Below are 18,509 nucleotides of genomic sequence, written 5' to 3'. Positions count from 1 at the left end.
AAAAAAAAGGTCTTTGTTAGTATGTACTAGGGTTTCATGGAAAGAATATCCCAAAACCTAACACTAGGTAAGTTTTCCTAAATCCGATGGATTTACATTGAAGGTGACATTTGGAGAGTAGGGTTTCCTAAAGATTAACGAGACAACAACATCACATAACAGAATCTAGTTTAGTAGTCCCATAATCCTAAATATGAAAAGTTACTATTCAGGAATACGTACCATTGTGTAGTCGTGAAGATGTTGATTCTGGTTTGGTCGACGGGTAGCCGGTTGCGAATCGCCGTGAAAGGAGGCAGGAAGAGAGAGAGAGATGAATCGGGCGGAAATGATTATAAAATAATCATATTAGGGGGTATATATATATTCATGTAACCGGGACGAACATGTCTTCTTTCGAAAAGCGACTATTCATTCCATGTCACATGACACAGGGACCAGGAGCGAATAAGTGTTCTCTCGAGAAGCGACTATTCAATCCATTTTACATGGAACATGGTCTAGGCGAACAAATATTCTCTTCCAGCAAAAAAATTAAAAAAAAAATTAATGAATTAATTGAAGCGAATATTATATCGCTGCATGTCATTTTAAATTAATTGAATTAACATTTATTAATAAACGGAAATAAAAAAAAACAAGAAAAAAACTAGCCAGTAATTGAGGCGAAGATTTGTTCGGTTGCTGCATGTCATCTTCAATTAATTGAATTAATATTTAATAAACGGAAATATAAAATCCATGTCATTTTGGTCTTTACATAGACGGGTAAGTGTCTTTACATGGTAGGCAAGCGGTCTTCTCATTGGTGGGTATGAGGGTTTTACATGAGGTTTTTATTAAAATTAATTTAAGCAAATATAGCTTCGCTCATGAGGGTCTCCAGCCAAAAAAATGAAATAAAAAAAAATAGCCAAGTAATTGAGGCGAAGATTTGTTCGGTTGCTGCATGTGATTTTTAATAAATTAAATTAATATTTAATAAACGGAAATATAAAATCCATGTCATTTTGGTCTTCACATGCACGGGTAAGTGTCTTTTCATGGCAGGCAGGCGGTCTTCTCATGGGTGGGTTGGGGGTTTACATGATGTTTTTATTAAAATTAATTGAAGCAAATATATCTTCGCTCCAGAGGGTCTCTAGGCAAAAAAAATTAAATAACAAAATTAATTAAAATTAACTAAAAAAAATATGAATTAATTGAATTAATATTTAATAAACGGAAATATAATTATTAAAATTAATTGAAGCAAATATATCTTCGCTCCTGAGGGTCTTCAAGCCAAAAAAATGAAATAAAAAATTAAATTAAATTCCTAGAAAAAATATGAATGAATTAATTGAAGCGAATATTATATCGCTGCATGTGATTTGCAATAAATTAAATTAAATTAAATAAACGGAAATATAAAATCCCTGTCAATTTGGTCTTTACATAGACGTGTAAGTGTATTTTCATGAACGGCAGACGGTCTTCTCATGGGTGGGTATGGGGGGTTTACATGAGGGTCAGGGCAACGGGCGTGTAGATCTTCGCTCCCATCGCATCTCACCCTTCCCTCTGACACGGTGCCCTGAGCGAAGATATGTTATTTGGGTATCATATGAATATTATATAATTTCCTGGCGTTAACAGGCGCTGCCGTTAACGGCGTCTGGTGTGAACCCGGGCCGAAACCCGGATTCCGGATTCTCCCTCCCTCCGTCTCCTACCCAGGGTGATTTATTATTAAAATAATAATGCTGCAATCTGATTGGTCCGCCACAGGGGAACACGGCAATCGGTAGCAGAAGATCTGAGTTGGTTTATATGATTTAAATTAATGATTTTCTAATCGGAAAATTGTCACACAATCATTTTATAATTTTTTTTATTATACTTATAATAAGATAACTATATTATAAATATTTAATTGAATAAAATATAATTTCTATACGAGAGATTAGAATGTTTATTTATATAAATCATTTTCACATAATCTCTACATACGAAATTATAATACTTAATCTATTAAAATATTCATTTCATCACTTTATTTCTATAAAAGAAATTAAAATATTTAATCAATTAAATATTCACCATGTCACATGATTTATACAAAATAAATTATAATGTTTTAAGCATCTTTGGTAGAAGCCGCTTAAACATTTATATTGGTTGCACATTTGCATCCCATATTATCGGTACGTTTGTCACATTATTTTCCAAATCAAACAAGATTTTTCTTGTAATTATTTGATTTCAAAAATATCAAATTAATTAAGTCTTTATGATAAATTAAACAATGTAGTATATCAAATATATAATTGAATAGTTTAGAAACATAATAAAACAAATAATATGCATATATTATTAAACAAATATATATATAATTTCATATATCATTAAAAATATCTCTATAAAATACATAATAATTAAGAATATTAATTATTATAATTAATTAAAATATTTACCATTTATCTTTAATCAAATATAAAACTAATTAATTATATAAATAATTATTAATGTCATCAATTATTCGTTTCTTAATTAATTAGATAACGTTTAAGTTTCTATAAAAAAAAATCTTTGTGAATCAAAAGACATATAATTTTGTGACAATATTCAAAATTATCTATTAAAATAAAATGCATATACACACTGGTGAAAAAGGGGTCAAAATCGAGAGTATAATCTCTCGGTAATGACCATATATCTCTCGGTATAGACCTAATACCGAAAGTTTGGGTAACTCTCGTCATTCGTCAATATTGCCACTTTCGGAAAATATAATTGGGTGTTTACGGAGAGATTTCGTAAATTTATCAGTTTAGATACCAGAGAGAAAAATCGATAGTTGTATAGAAAACTCTTAGAATTAAACTTGAAGAACACTCAAAATCTTAGAAGAGGGCTTTTAGAATTCTAGAATGAAAAAAAATAAGAAGATGAAGTGGTTTGAGATTAGAGATGATGAGTTTTATATAGTTAAAAAGATAAATTTTCATAAAAATAAAATGAATAATTAACTTTTTTTTTTTTTTTTATCCAATGGCCGACACTAATTGTCTCTTTATTGTTCTTTTTTATTTCTTTTCTCGTTAGAAAAGACACGCTACATCATTTTTCTAATAGTTAATAAATTAATAATAATAATCTTATGAAGGTTATAATGACATTTAAAAAAAATTAAATACATTCAATTTGTTAATTTCTTCATTTCACTTTAATGATTGAATTTCATGTGAATTCATCTGATTTTATCTACCCAATTTTTCATTTTTATTCATGAATGGAATATATGATCCTAACAATAAAAAATCTAAATGGTTAACGTTGGTTTTTCTGGCGAGCGCTATAGAGTCAATTGATATTGCAGTTTCATCAAGCAAGCAATTCGTCGACGACGAGAGAGAAGGGATGAAAGGAAATGCAAGTTTTATGGAGGTCTGCACAGTACCATTAGTTCACTCCATCCACAGCGCCAGTTCCAAGTTCAAGACGGTCAAGAAAGCGTTTTCCACTCCAATTTTCACCCAAAATGTTCGAATAAATGCCGAAGCCAAAACTGAAATTAGGGTATGCGTGAACAGGACTTGCAGGAGACAGGGCTCTTTGGAAACCTTCCAAGTTATCTCAGGAATTGCTCCTCCCGACATTTCTGTCAAAACTTGTGGTTGCTTGGGCAGCTGTGGCAACGGCCCCAACCTCCTCGCTCTACCTGGCGCCATCTTCGTCAGCCATTGTGGAACGGCGGCTCGAGCGGCTCAAGCAGTCTTTACTCTGTGCAACATTAGTGGTAATGAGGATATTAACGCCAGTGCTTGGATTAGCAACAGCCTTACCAGTCTTGGTTTGAGGAAACGAGCTGAAGATGAACTGCGAAGAGATAATGCTTCTGAGGCTCAACTGTTACTCACCCAGGTTTCATAAGTTTCTATCTTAAGAATTTTCTGCAATTGGATTACTTAAGACCACTTTGCTTAACTACATCAAATTTTAAAACACACAATCTAAACAAGAAAAAGTCGTTTGTCGAAAATCCAAAGGGGAAATGGATGAAATTGTATTCAATTGTAAAAGTACTTTGTTATCACTTCCGATCATGACTGAAAACATCTACTACTATTAGAGTGATATAGAAAATAATGTTGATCATGATTTGCAAAATCCAAAGGGGAAATGGATGAAATTTGTGTTTGTAAAAAATTAGAGTGATATAGAAATAATGTTGATCATGATTTGCAAAACAATCTTCTACTATTCAAAATCTTAATTGAGAGAATTAGGGTTAGAAACAAGGGAATTGGGGATGAGTGGGTGTAGACTAAATATCCATTCAATTTCATTATTTACACAATATTAATCAAGAATACCAATTGTATCCCTAACTAACTCGTGTATTTTATTAATGTCATAACGGGTACTTAAAACCTGACCCTAAGACAAGTTACACTACTTGCTCCTACAGCTTTATTGTTCTCAATAAAGGTTCCAAATTTTTATAAATCAAAGACAATAAATTAGAACTAAAACAAGTTCTGTTTAGAAAAGTATATTGCTGCCCAAACTTATACTCTTCAATTTGCCCTCTGAAAATTGTGGCAGCCCAAGAACAATCCCAAGAACATAAGACACCTATTTGTCCATCTCTTTTCCTCCTTTGCCTATGCTTCACCTCACATAAATTGAAGTAATACGACCATGGCCTCAGTCATGCTATATCCCGATGGTTTAGCACCTGGTTGTTTTTTAGCTATGTTCTCACATATGTAAATATGTTCCACCTTCTTTCCCTTTTCATTCAAACAAGTCCGTGAGAACATCAATATATAAATTGAATGTTGAAATTCTCGATAGGTTGTGAGAGTCTGACTGCCTGAACGGTGTCGCTCTCGCTCCTCCTGCTATGTATCCTTACATCCATGTTTTCATTTTTTTGTTTCTTGTTTCCTTTTACATTGCTCCAAAATGGGTCTTTTTGTAAACAAGAAAAGAGAATCTTGTTCATATTTGTAAGTTTTTAAAGAGAGATTTTGATAGGGATTAAAGACCTCTATTTTTTATCTATTGATAATGAAATATGCAAGTATATTTATGCAAAAATGTTAAATGCGTAGTTGCCACTATTAGGTATGAAGTTACCACTACTCTACCACCTTACACACAAACTAGTTTGACAATTTACACACTCCCCCCCAAACTAGTTTCACTCCACCCTCAACCTAGGTGATAAATTCCAGCATAAATGAGTTGATACAATCTTCATTAAACTAAAAAAATTGTCTTTAAGAATATTTGTTGAACATAGGGTTGATGTCGAAATTCTTGTAGAGTGATGTTGTGGAAGGTCTCTGGATTGACATAGTTGACACTGAAGGGTTGCAAATAGAGGACACTTGAGCTTCTGTGGAGGTGATGCCAAAATTTGTTGTTAATAATTCAGCCTAAAAGTTGGGTTGATGATATTAGACCAATCAAAGGCTCATATGTCAGGCAGCAAGTGTTTTTTTAATAACTGAAATAAAAATAACTCTAAAAACTAACTAGCCATAGTGCCCAACTTATTTTCCCTACACCCTAGTCTCAATTGCTAGCAAGAAGAGGTTGCGATTCCGTATATTTGCCACTTCCTATGAAGCGACAATGCCGAGAGAAATATCTTTGTGAATAGTGCAATCCCTTTTTAGAATAAGAATCCCTCCAGTGACTGACGTATTGAGAACTCTCCAGCTATAGATGGTTCTCCTTACCAGACCCATTATAATTTCTTCTTCAAAATCAGTAATGAGTGTTTCTTGAAGAGGAATAATATCACAATTACAAAAGTTAATAAATGAAAACACATCGTTTATCTTCTGTCGGTTATTAAGTCCTCGAACATTCCACCTAATGATTTTGTTCAACAAATAAGCATCGACAACTTCGCGGCCTCCTCCATTTTAAATAATAATTATAAAATGAACTTAATTTAAACATACACTTAATCATCTAGATTAAGTGATAAATTGTTAATCTTGGCAACAATCTCACCGGCTCGGCTTGTCTAATTCATGTCATATTATTCATAAAGATTAGGGTAAATATTAGATCAGCAATAAAGTCACAACATAAGAAGTGGTTGACGCCAAATTTTAAAACATTCCTTGGCTCCACAATTCAATATTTTATCCTGATGGCATGCCTTTGTGATGGGACATTGATATTACTTTTGCTTTGTGCAGGCTATAAGCCTTAAACCATGTGGAGGTCTGCATATCGTGTACAAAGACAGGTTCACCCAAGCTTCAAAATGTTTTTAATATTATCATTTCCCATTTTGACCCGAAACACTTTGAATTGACTAGTGGAGATGAAAAGTACTTAGTCCAATCCATTCTATTATAGATCATCTAACATTTGTTCTTCAAAAAGTTCATATTTTTTCTTATTTAGCATCTGAAAATTAATTAAGAAATGACAAATAAAACATTTGAAAAAAATTTAAGTGCAGAATGTAATTAAGCAGATTTGACAAACTTGTTAACTTAGAAATTGAGAAGTTAGAAACACTTCCCTGACCAGTTGATTCCTGCAGCATTCTCGAAACTATTCATTTGAAGAACTATTGAATATATAAAGCAAAATATACTAAATTAATAATCCACTAAAATTTATATAAAAAAAATAATCTGTTATTCCAGAATATATTTTTTTAGGAAATGTTTTTCCCGAATATCTTTCATTGCATAAGAGTTATTAGAAAATCAAAAACTGTGCAATCTTAAGATTTGAGAAAGTATTTATATGATTTTATTGTGTATACATCACATAGAATGAAATCTTTAGATTGGAAAATATTTATATGATTTTCTTGTGTGTACTTCACATAGAATGGTGTTAAGTGAATAGCTGCATAACAAAGTGGCTGGAACTATTTTCTTATATATGAAAACATTTATGGAGCTTTGATCAGAAGATATATTTCTTCTTCTTCTTGTTTGTTTACTTAATATGATTCTTTTTAATATTCTCAGTGATTAGACCTCTCACTCTGTACAAATTGTTATCTCTTACGCATACTTAGGTATACTTGATTTGTATCTGAATCTTTCTAAATTTGATTCAAAGTCCTTAAAATTCACATTTGTGGTCCCTGAGACATGGAAAACCATGTTTTTCTCCTGATCTAAATCATTATTTGATTTTTCCTCAAATAGATACCTTTTCATGATCATTTCCATTTGCCACCATTGGCCATTCATGATATTTTTCTTACTGGTCTTATTGTTGAGACTGTCATAGACAATACAAATATTCTGTTACACCATCACATATTCTCAATGTATCAAATAAGAGAATTATATGTATTTGAATCATTAGTCTCATTGCCCTTGCTTCACCATTTCCAGTTTCAAGTCCATCACTTCTGAATCTCCTTATGACACATTCTCTAATTACCATTCTTATTGATAATCAAACATGTATTTAGCTTCATTATTTATCCTCCTCCTAAGTCTTTTGTGTCTGAAGCCTGGTTTCATAATAGGTGGCCCTGGCAGACTATAATTAAGGAAGATTTGTTTGCATTAGTACATAATATGTGGAAATTTTGTGTAGTTTGCTTGGGGATCGAGGCGTAAGCTATCGATTGCTTAAAAGCTTGTTAAAATAATATGTTATCTTGGGTTATGTTTTGTTTACCAAGAATTGGGAATCAAATTTTAGTTCCTTTGGAATTAGAATTGAATTACATGTCACATACTTTGTTTAGGAGAATTTCTAGAATTATAATTCTTGCCACAATTCTATTTTCTTCATTCTTTTTCTCTTTCACTCTCTCTCAACATTAACATCAATAAGTCAAAATTAACATTAAGTTTACAATAAAACTTCATATGAAATCAACTCAAATCAAAGAGTGGGTAGACAAGATACAAAATCAACTAAAATTAAATAGACATGCAAATACAAAATGTAAAACGTGTAGATAATTAAATCATTTAAAAAAAATGATTTTGGTGAACTTGTTTAGCATTCTTCCCAAAGTAGCTTAGTGAATGAAAATATTCAGCTTCATTTGTGCAAGACTGAACTGTTAAGCAAGAAATTATCAAAACATACCTTTAGTTCCTTTATTTTGTATATTTATCAACTGTTGGTTATGGATATTGTTATGAATCTAAAGATCAATTAAACCATGCACCACCTATCCAAATGGAAGCTGACTTCTTTTCCTTCATCAAGGTCTGCATCATTCTTAACATTGGGAAAGCTAGTTGAGGCTCTTGAAGATGCTAACAAAGCAGTGGCTCTTGCTCCTAAAGATACTCAAGTATGGCATCTACTTTTCCCAACATGTTTAGTATATCAAAATTTCAGTACCTCATCATGGATAATCGTGAACCATGTTTTCTTTAAATTGTTACATTTCATTTTCCTGTGTGAACAAGAAATTTATAGGTTTATATTTTAAAGAACATCTTTCTTGGCCAAATTACCTATACCCTTCCATGGATACTTATGTTTTGCCTAATGAATTCTCTTGCCCATTAACTGTTCATAGGCTACTAAGAAGGTTTATGTACTTTGTTTTTACCATTTTCCACATTGAAATATGTCAAAATAAGAAGGTTTAATTGTGGTAAGTATTATTCATGGATCATGCCCTTTAAATACACAATACATAACTAATTATAAGATAGAGAACTTTTCCAAAATTATGAGATAACACTTCTAAGATAATTATCCTTTTAACATATTATCTAGATAATGATGACAATGATAATTATCCTTTTAAAATATTGCCTAGATAATGATGAAAGTATAATTATCCTCAATACTTATCTTACCTAATTAATAATAGGATAATCCCCATACTCTAATTAATCAGGATCATTATACTTCAACACTCCTCTCAATCTGGGTTGTATATGTTAAGCAAGCCCAACTTGCAAGTAAGTTATTCACATATTGTTCTTTTAAATGCTAAAATCATACTTTTTAAAAACTATAGGTTAACCCATACTTTTAAATTTGAATTGAACACAATTCATTTAACTCAAACCATTTTAAGAGTTTGGATTGGATTAGATTAATACATGGGTTAACCTCACGGTCCTCCCCCCTATCTCAGACTAATAGGCTTACCTCCGTTAGACCCTTTCTCACGCGGGTCTATCTAAAGAGGCTATGTCATCATGTGATATGATCTCTCACAAGTCTCATAAAACTGTTATTCTGCACCTAGCTTTAGAAGAAGAGTGCAAAATATCAATCTAGGCTTTGCTTATATTTCTAATTGACTGTAATTAGAATATATGCAAGTAGTTGGCCAAATTTTATTCTTTTGGCTGCCTCCGCCATGGCCGTAGTAGCCATTGGTGGAGGGCTTAAATAGTCCTATAACCTTATTTTATTTCCGTTGGTTTATGGTCACATAAACCAACCATAACCCATCCTCGTCCTTACTCTTCCTTTTTCCTTCCAAGTTTTTGAATGGTTGTCTCTATTTTTCAAGAGATTGTCAAGAGAATAATTGAGTTGAAAAGTATTTTGTTCTTCTAGAGAAGAAGAAAATATCAAAAGCAGTTTTGTCATCATTTTTTAGGAAATCCTCTCTTAGAAAACTGTCTAATTTCCTTGTCTTCCAGATCTGGCGAACGTATCACCATAAACATTCTCCTGCGTCTTCTCAAAGTTAACTTGACGTCCCCATCTCAGTTTCCAAAAGTTGAGCATCATCACCATTGAGATCATGTCTTTAGTAGACACTAATGCGCCAGACCTCTCCTAATAAACAAAATCGTCAATCTCTATCACTTCCTAATTCACAAGTTGATGGATACGGCAACATGCCTAATTCACAAGTTGATGGATACAGAAACATGCTACCGTTCAAAAGCAAATCTGTTTTGAGCCTTATGGTTTGTTCGTATTTTAGTGTTTATTTTATTTTGATTATTAGGATAAACCTAAAAAGACTTGCCTCCACACATATGAGCCATTTCGGCTCCATTCAACTTTGGGCTCTATTTAGTCACTTGGGTAAATTCAAATCAAACCAATTTTTAGCATCAATTTTTGTCATAATTAACGACACAATTTAGTCTTAGGCCGACTTATCAACTAAAGATCTGTCATCACCTCCCCAGAATCTCCACCGTATTACCTCTAAATCACTTATGCGCAAACTATGTTAATCTAGCAAAGTAAACTATGTTATTCTAGCAGATGCCACTCTGCAACACTCCATGACACTTTTCTACGAGAGTCTCTACACCAACTTTCTGTTTGACTATTGTCTCAAAGCCACTCATTTAGTTTTGGCATCACCTCCGCAGAAACTCTATCGTCATACCTCTACAACACTTCAGCCCCAACTACTTCGATATAGCAGACGCCTCTCTACAGACGCTCCACGACGCATCTGCGGGAGTCTTGATATGGACCCTGTATTTGTCACCCACTAATTTTTTAGTTCAATCAAGTACTTCCGAGCATCCTCATTTGGGTAGAAGAATTAAGTCAACTAATTTATTCTAATATATATATATATTAGAATAAATTAGTTGAGATATATTAGTAATTTTGATTTACTTTAATTGAGGGAATTAGAATAAATTAGTGATATTATTAGGGATACTAATTTATCCTAATTAAAGAAAATCAGCTCCTACACTTTCTATGTATAACCTGAGCATAATATATCAAAGCATATTTCCTTCTCCATTTAAAAATGATACAAATTCAATTATAAGGTACAACACCTCTTAGTAAATTATTAACAAAGTTCTTTCTTGTCCAAGTTTTTAATAATTATGAGTTTCCTCTATTCAGGCCTATCTATGTCAAGGTGATGCTTTCATGGGCTTGAATCAATTTGAATTAGCTGAGCAGTCCTACATTGTTGCTGCAGAGTTAGATCCTCCCATCCAACGTTCTAAATCGTTCAAGGTATTATCTTGACATTATGTGAGAGAGAACTTTTTATAAATTATTATAAATTATTTAGAAAATGCAACGGTAATACACAATCCATAAAACAATCATATAAGTAATTAGTACATTAATTGTGGCTACTACTTGCACTGCCATACTTATTTTAATAATGATTCATTTGATTATATGATCAAAAATATTTTGTTTGCTTATAAGTGTAGAGAAGTAAATGAGGTGATTGAAACAACATATTCCTAAATGTCCAAATAATTCTCAAAACAAAACAGACTTACAAGTCATTCAAAATCAATTAACTTTTAGGGGTGGGCAAATTATTGAGATGATTGGAAAAGTAAAAACTAGCTTACATTCTTGGAAATGATCAAACCATGGTTAGGGATGTTCTTTATTATATGATCATAGTAGATAGTTGCATTTTAGATTTGTGGAGGGTAAGGGTTTTCTTGATGAGTGTGGCTTGTTCTACATTTTCTATTCCATCTCGGACTACAATTATTAGTGATTGTTATAAACTGTGTTTTAAAAAAAAGAATAGATTAAAGTCATTCATTAAAAATGCAAGTGGTATGATTTGTTTAGCCACCAATCATGGACTTCAAAACAGAAGAAATGTTATATGTGTCTGATTGCCCATTTTATTGATAATGACTTAATTATGCACAAGAGAATTTTGAATTTTTGTCTAGTATCAAGTCATAAAGGCAGTGAGTGATATTGGTTAATTGATTTATAGATGCTTGTTAGATTGAGGCATTAATAATGTGTTCACTACAACAAAAAAATATATCAATAAAATGAAATAACTTGCATGATTTTGAAACAGTTGATATAATAGTGTAAAACGAGCCATAGAAAATATAAATCAAAATTAAAATTTTTTTTTGTCAAACTTAGTACCTGTTTCAAAACTTTGTAACTCCAACAAACTCTCCTCAACTTTAATTGGAGACTCAGCAACTCGAAACCAATCTTAAGAACAAATTAGTGCGTGCATGATTCTGGGAGTTAAAGAACTCTTAACACCCTTCCTCTAGTGCTAAATGCTGATTCCGAGGCTGTGGTAGAAATTAGCATTGCAAGTAAATCACAAGCCATCTCAGAAAGTACTGGAAATCTTGCCTTGTTCTTTCTCCACCAAGATAAAATGTCAAACTCTCTTGTATATGGATGGTCTGTCTCGGCCAAATACAATTAAAATTCTGAAGTTGATTCGGCTATAACATTGGTTTTCGACTGTTGATACTGCTTTTCCAATCGATGTCTGATATTTTTTTGGGTTCTTGCACAAACATAAGAATTCGTTGCATCTCAAACTGGAAAATCTCGTGAACTAAAATTTGAAGATACAGATGATAATGTTACAAAAAAATCTCCTGACCCATACATTCTCTTGTAATCATCATACATATCTTCTATGACTCGTTTTACACTATTATATAAGCTTCCACCAATATTATTCTCATACATATTTGTGAGCATGAAAGGTATCCCAACTTTCGTCTTAGATCCATAACAACGGTCATAAAAATAACTTTGTTCATCTTCGATTCATCCCCAGTACTTTTCAAACTTATCACCCATAGAATATGCCATGCCATTAAACACATTTGAAAATTGGACTCTTCAACTCTTTTATCAAGCCATCAATTTCACTAATATTTGACACAATATCATTTGAGGTGACATACTTACTACCAGAAACTTCATTTGTGACAGGATAAAAACATTCCAAGTAATCGCACCAATTCTTTGCATTATTCCAATCCTCACGAGAAGGCACATTATGACCATCTTCCTTCAAAGACTATTTCATATCACCATGTTTCTTAGCATAAGATTGAAAAACTCGAGTATAATCTAAACATGAGGAAAGTATAGTGTGTGGAGTTCAACATAGTTGATACATCCAAAGCAAGATGCTTCTTGTATTCGATTTTGCAAGGTAAAGATGTATTTGAATTTCTCAATTCTAGTAGAAGACATTTAATATATTTTATGGTTGCCCTCACATTATTCACAGATTCACTAGTTGTTTTTAATCAATTTTTCAAAATTAAATTCAAAATATGTATAAGCACTTCACATGTGACATTTGCCCACCTAATATGCAATTAGGCCAATTAATAAGTTTTCTTTTATTTTCTTTTCAAAGTATCATTTGAATTTGCATCGTCGTCACAGTGAATCATTAATAATGCTCCAATCTAACAAACATTTATAAATTAATTCACCAATATCATTGCCTTTTCGATACTGAATAGAAATTCAAAATTCTCTTGTACATATTTCAGTCATTATCAATAAAATGAGCAGTCATACATAACATTCCTTCTATTTTGAAGTCCATGTATCTATTTTGAAGTCCATGTATCGTTGGTTAAACAAATCCTAAAATTTTCATTTTTAATTAATGACTTCAATTTATCATTTTCTTCCAAATACAATAGTTGTTACTAATATTGTAGTCCGAGATGAAATAGAAAATGCAAGACGAGCCACATTTATCAAGTACGGAAAACTTTACCCTCTACAAATTTAAAAGGCAACTCATCTACTATAATCATATAAGAACTCTACAAATCTAAAAGGCAACTCATCTACTATGATCATATAAGAAAGAGCATTATGGTTTAATCAAATTTCCAAGCATTTAACTAGTTTTTACTTTTTCAGTCACCTCATTAATTTGCCTACCCTTAAAAGTTAATTGACTCTGAATTATCTGTAAATCTTTTTTGTTTTACAGAATATTTGGACATTTAGAAATATGTTGTCACTTTTGCTTGGATCCGCATAATAGGCATAAGTGCAATGCAAGCACCTAGTCATTTAAACTTCATCGTATTTGTCAATATATGTTTCAAGGTTTGAAAATGTTTCTAGACTATTGAATGTTTCTTCCGAGAACCAACACCACCCCTAGCTTGTTTTCGTTTGTTTTTTACTTCTTTAGAAGATTGTGATATGTGATCCCTTTCAATGTTTTTGTTACATTCTTTTTACTTACAACTTGGTCAATCTATATTGAAAATACTTAATCATATAAACACAAATATAACATTTTGTATATTATTATAATAAACACACTTGTTAATGTAACCATTATTTTATTATAACTTACCTATTCCACTTGTTTTGTCGGCTGAGAAGAAAATTCAACCATATCTGCATATACTTTGCTTGTCAAATCTATAAAAGGTAGTTCACATAGTGAATTTTCTCAAGGAACAGAAAAAAAACTAACAAAATAGATATTATGTTTGAAATAGAGACAAGAAAAGATGTTGATTTTGAAGGATTGTGAAAAGGAACAGAAAGATGGCAAAGGCAAGGGTTTTGAAAAAAAAATAAAGAGTTTGCCTCTTAGTTTTTTTTAGTTTACCATAAATATCTATTAGTGATACGTGAACTTGTCCAATTAATGAAATTCATTTAATATTTAATTTAAAAATTGAATTATCGGTTCTCGGTTAACTACCAGAATCGATAAAACTAATACTGGTCGGTTAATCGGTTTATAAAATAAAGGGTAAATTTGGACTTAACCGGTTGAACACCCCTATTCATACATTAGAATAAAAAGAAAGAGAATATTTGATTAGAATTAATTCCATTGATTGTAGACTCTCTAAATTCCTATTACAATGTAACTGTAAACATTATAATATCATCCTAGAATAATATATCTCTTGGCTATACACTGTAGTAGTTCTCTCTTCGGTTTAGGCTTGTCATCGGGTATTTTTTATGACTTTAACTTAATGTATGTAATATCATTAATTTTCCTAGTTATTAGAATACACTTAAACATAATTTAATATAATTGTTGTTTTCATATATCTTTTCTGATAGAATATTCCACACTTCTATGTTTCTAACCTGAATTTTCAATTGAACTCTTCAAATCTTGCTCTTGGAAGTGTTTTTTTCAGGCTGTGTTTGAATTTTTGGGATATATAAGACTGAGATCTTCTTGCTCTTAATCTTCTCCAAAATGAAATGCCTATCAATACTCAAATGTTATTTTGTCATCACGCACTTGATTTTTATCATACTAATAGCTGATTGATTGTCATGTGTTAGTTTTTTCAGTAACTTCTCTTAGGGTGTGTTTGGTAACCTGAAATTGGCATTGAGGTCAATTCCAATTTTTAGGTTTGTTAGACCCTTTAATATTAATAATTAAAATTTCAATGGAATTCAATCTGGTGTGATTTTATTGTTCTCAATTCCACTCATTTTAGAACAGAATTGTAATTACAAAATTTATTTTTTAATGTTTTTTTAAACAAAATAACTTATTATTTTATTATTTAAAATACAATTAAAGTTTTCAATCGATAATTATTTTTTTGAATTTAAGATGTTAAAATATCGAACCGATGTCTTTTTTTTTTTAATTTAGTAGGTTAACATTTTGAACTGATATATATTTTTAATTTAAAAAGTTAAAATGGTGAACCTATATTTATTGAATTTAGAAAGTTAAAATTTCGAACATATATATATTTTTTAATCGATGAAGTTAAAATGTTGAACCGATATTTTTTAATGAATCGAAACTTAAAAAGTTTCTTCATATTTGAACTAATTGGTTATGTCAAACCAATATTTAAAAAAAAAATAGATAATATATATTTCAATTTTTTTTTAAACATAAGAATTGGGATTGAATTACAATTATATTGTTTTCTCAAACATAGGATTGGAATTCAATGTCAATTCTCATGGAATTGGAATTAGAATTATAATTCATTCAAACATACCTTTATGGATTCCTTCCCCTTTTCTGCTATTTATTTTGAACAACCTTTTTTCAAGTACGAATTTAAGATAACTAAGGATTTGAATAATGAGTTGTTAGTAGCTGAACTATTTTGTATTGGTGCAACAGATGCGAATTGCAAAGCTCCAAGGCAAAGTTGAGCAAGCAAATTTGTTATGAGATTTTCTAGTACCACTTTCCTTATGTAAGAATGACTGAAAGGTTGGTTCTTTTTTGTTCAGGATTATGCTACTCTCTCTTTTCCACTTTTCCTATTTTTTAGAATTCTGCATCTACAATTTCTTGTTCCTTTTTGTATAATTTCTTTCTGTCATCACAAAATGTCATGTTAGTAGAAAGTGGTCATGAAGGCATATTTTGTAACTGGCAATTATAAGAATGGGATAATTAGAACAATGTATAGTGATAATCGTGAGAGATGAAAAACAGACAAGTCTCATAATACTATTGTGTTTTTATCCCCTCTTCTTGCCGCTTTGTTTCGATGCCATTTTGGGCTTTGCTCTAACAGAAGCGATTGCATTGTTTGCCCCAATGATGGCCTTTTTGATCTCATCCGTATTCCGACAAAATGCTATTGGTGATTAACCGGAAGAAAGAACAAAAACAAGGTTACAGGTTAGATCCCATTCCATTCCTTCTGTAACAAACCGTAAGCTCGAGATAGCTTTCAGTGGATAATCGTCCAGGTCTGATTGTGAAAGAAAAAAGTCGCCCCGCCACAGCAGGCGGGTTGCTTCCTCTGTCGTCGTCGGGGAGCTCTTGGCGAGGAGACCTCAGGATAAGTTGCTAAAACAAAGGGGAGAACAGATTATTTGAAGTCTTTTTCGGCACAAAAGTGGAGTTCGCTCGAAGCTTCGTTCTTTCTGGTGATTGGATTAGCGAATTGCTATCAAGTCTTTCTTTCTTTTTCGATGATTGCGGAAGATTCGCGACACTCCAGTACCAATGGACCTACCGAAACGGCTTGTCGTGCGAACTTGTGATGCAACGATAAAGAAGGAAGAGAGAGTCAATTAAGCAAGCATACTGCGGTCACTGCGATGGTCACAAGCTCTTGCCATCGAAAAAGGTTAAGTCACTACAGGGGGAATTTTTCGCAGGGAATTCAACTATCCGGCGAATAACTCTTCAACAGTCAGTTCTATCCGCAATCCCCTCATACACCATACAAACTATGAGAATGCCTCTCTCGGTGTGTGAGGAACTAGATAGGTAGAGTCGAGCGGGGGGATGAAGAGGGAAAGAGAAAGGTGCACCTAGGGTTGGAGATTCTTCATAGAAAAGGATAGATTATAGACGAGCATAATAAATATTCCATGCCCGCCTAAAAGAAGAAGAGTCACGGGATGCGGTGCATCTTTGTTTGCCGGGCTAACGCTAACTTCAATATTGCCAAAGCCCACGGAGGCGTATCCGTATTTGGCGGAGTAGGTGAACGTACCCGTGAAGGAAATGATCTTTACATGGAAATGAAAGAATCTGGGGCTAACGGGAAGTCAAAAATGGATTTTAAAAGTAACTTGGGGGCTTTTGCTCTGTAAGAGAATATGGAAGAGTGGGGTGAACAGGTTCCGTATTGAACACAGTTCTCGCACTCGAAAGAAAAAGATGCCATCCATCCGGAGTCAAGGACTAAATAAAATGAGTCCAAAATAGAGAATGGGAGTAGGGTCCCTCACAGCTCCTTCTCCGCATGAAGCAACTCTCTGGGTCCCGGAAGGAGCATCCTTTTCTCTGTTATTGGCTCGCTCCTTTTTTTATTATCTGCCAAATCTTGTTCAGTTCCATCCAAGCTCGCTTTTGTCTGAATCTTCGTGGGCTTACTTTGGTTGGCTTTCCACTCGCCCGAAAGGAACTAGAAGTAACCTTTTCTCTAAGCTAAGCCGAAAACTGGAACAAAGAAAGAACAAGGATTTCATCCAAGGTGCCAGCACAAGAAGAGATTTCTTTCTCTTAGCCGTGCTCCAAAATCGATAGAAATAGTTCACTCAGATGAGTCATTATGTGATGTGTGGTTTTTTTTATATGTTTCTCTGCTATTTGAGAAATTTCGTTTGCATCTTTTGATGCATGCTCTTTGTAGAGCCAAATCAGGTTTGCGATAATTTGTTGTTCCAGGTCCGGAACCAGAAGTGGTAGTTGGCGATTCGTCAAGTTTATCTAGTTATTCACCAGATGAAGGAGCTTGCTAAGGAGATTTCTCTGGTTGAAAGAGCTGGGAGATGACTAGAAGGAAATCGGCGCTTCGGAGGCCGCACCGGGGCCAGCGGAACCGGGGCAACCCGAACATTTGAACCCCCGTCGAGCGGAGGTAGAGCTTGAGCTTCTGCGCGTTTTGCCCAAGACCATAATAACCAGCAAGTAACTCCAAACAGTACCCGCCATGCTGGTCGGCCTCTTTTATCCTCTTGCTTTCGCAGATTTACGTCAAACCATGCGAGTCGATCGAGGTCAAAAAACCCCATTGCATGGTTGGCAGGAAGTAGGCGTATCCACAATCGGGTAGCCGTTGGGCAGTCTCTTAACTGTTTTTTGAGCAAGAACCACAGCCTTACCTTCACCATGATACGGACTCCAAGTTCTTATGGCAGAGCACGAGGAGATTTTTCATCAATATGATGGGAATGGAAAGCAGAAGCATGACTGGGGCCTTCCAAAAAGACAGGCTTTTAAGGACCTTCGACTGCTTGAATAAGCTAATAACAGATCTTTTCTGTCTTTCGAGATGCGAAGAGAAGTAAGAAGATCGGCCTATAAACCTGTGACGCCAAGGCGTTCTTCACCCCCCCTTCTCTCA

General features: G+C 33.1%; 1 protein-coding gene across 1 annotated transcript; it reads left to right on the top strand.

Moving 5' to 3' along the window:
- The first annotated feature begins 3,292 nt into the window (after positions 1-3,292).
- Positions 3,293-15,970, top strand: LOC124919644. Its single transcript, XM_047459938.1, has 5 exons — positions 3,293-3,906; positions 6,207-6,256; positions 8,209-8,296; positions 10,801-10,917; positions 15,818-15,970. Exons 1-5 carry the CDS (start codon positions 3,403-3,405, stop codon positions 15,866-15,868), a joined length of 810 nt encoding a protein of 269 aa, XP_047315894.1. The 5' UTR covers positions 3,293-3,402; the 3' UTR covers positions 15,869-15,970.
- Positions 15,971-18,509: the final 2,539 nt, after the last annotated feature.

Source organism: Impatiens glandulifera, chromosome 1 (assembly GCF_907164915.1).
Source record: "Impatiens glandulifera chromosome 1, dImpGla2.1, whole genome shotgun sequence".
Taxonomy (NCBI): domain Eukaryota; kingdom Viridiplantae; phylum Streptophyta; class Magnoliopsida; order Ericales; family Balsaminaceae; genus Impatiens; species Impatiens glandulifera.
This window is presented reverse-complemented; position numbering and strand designations above follow the sequence as displayed.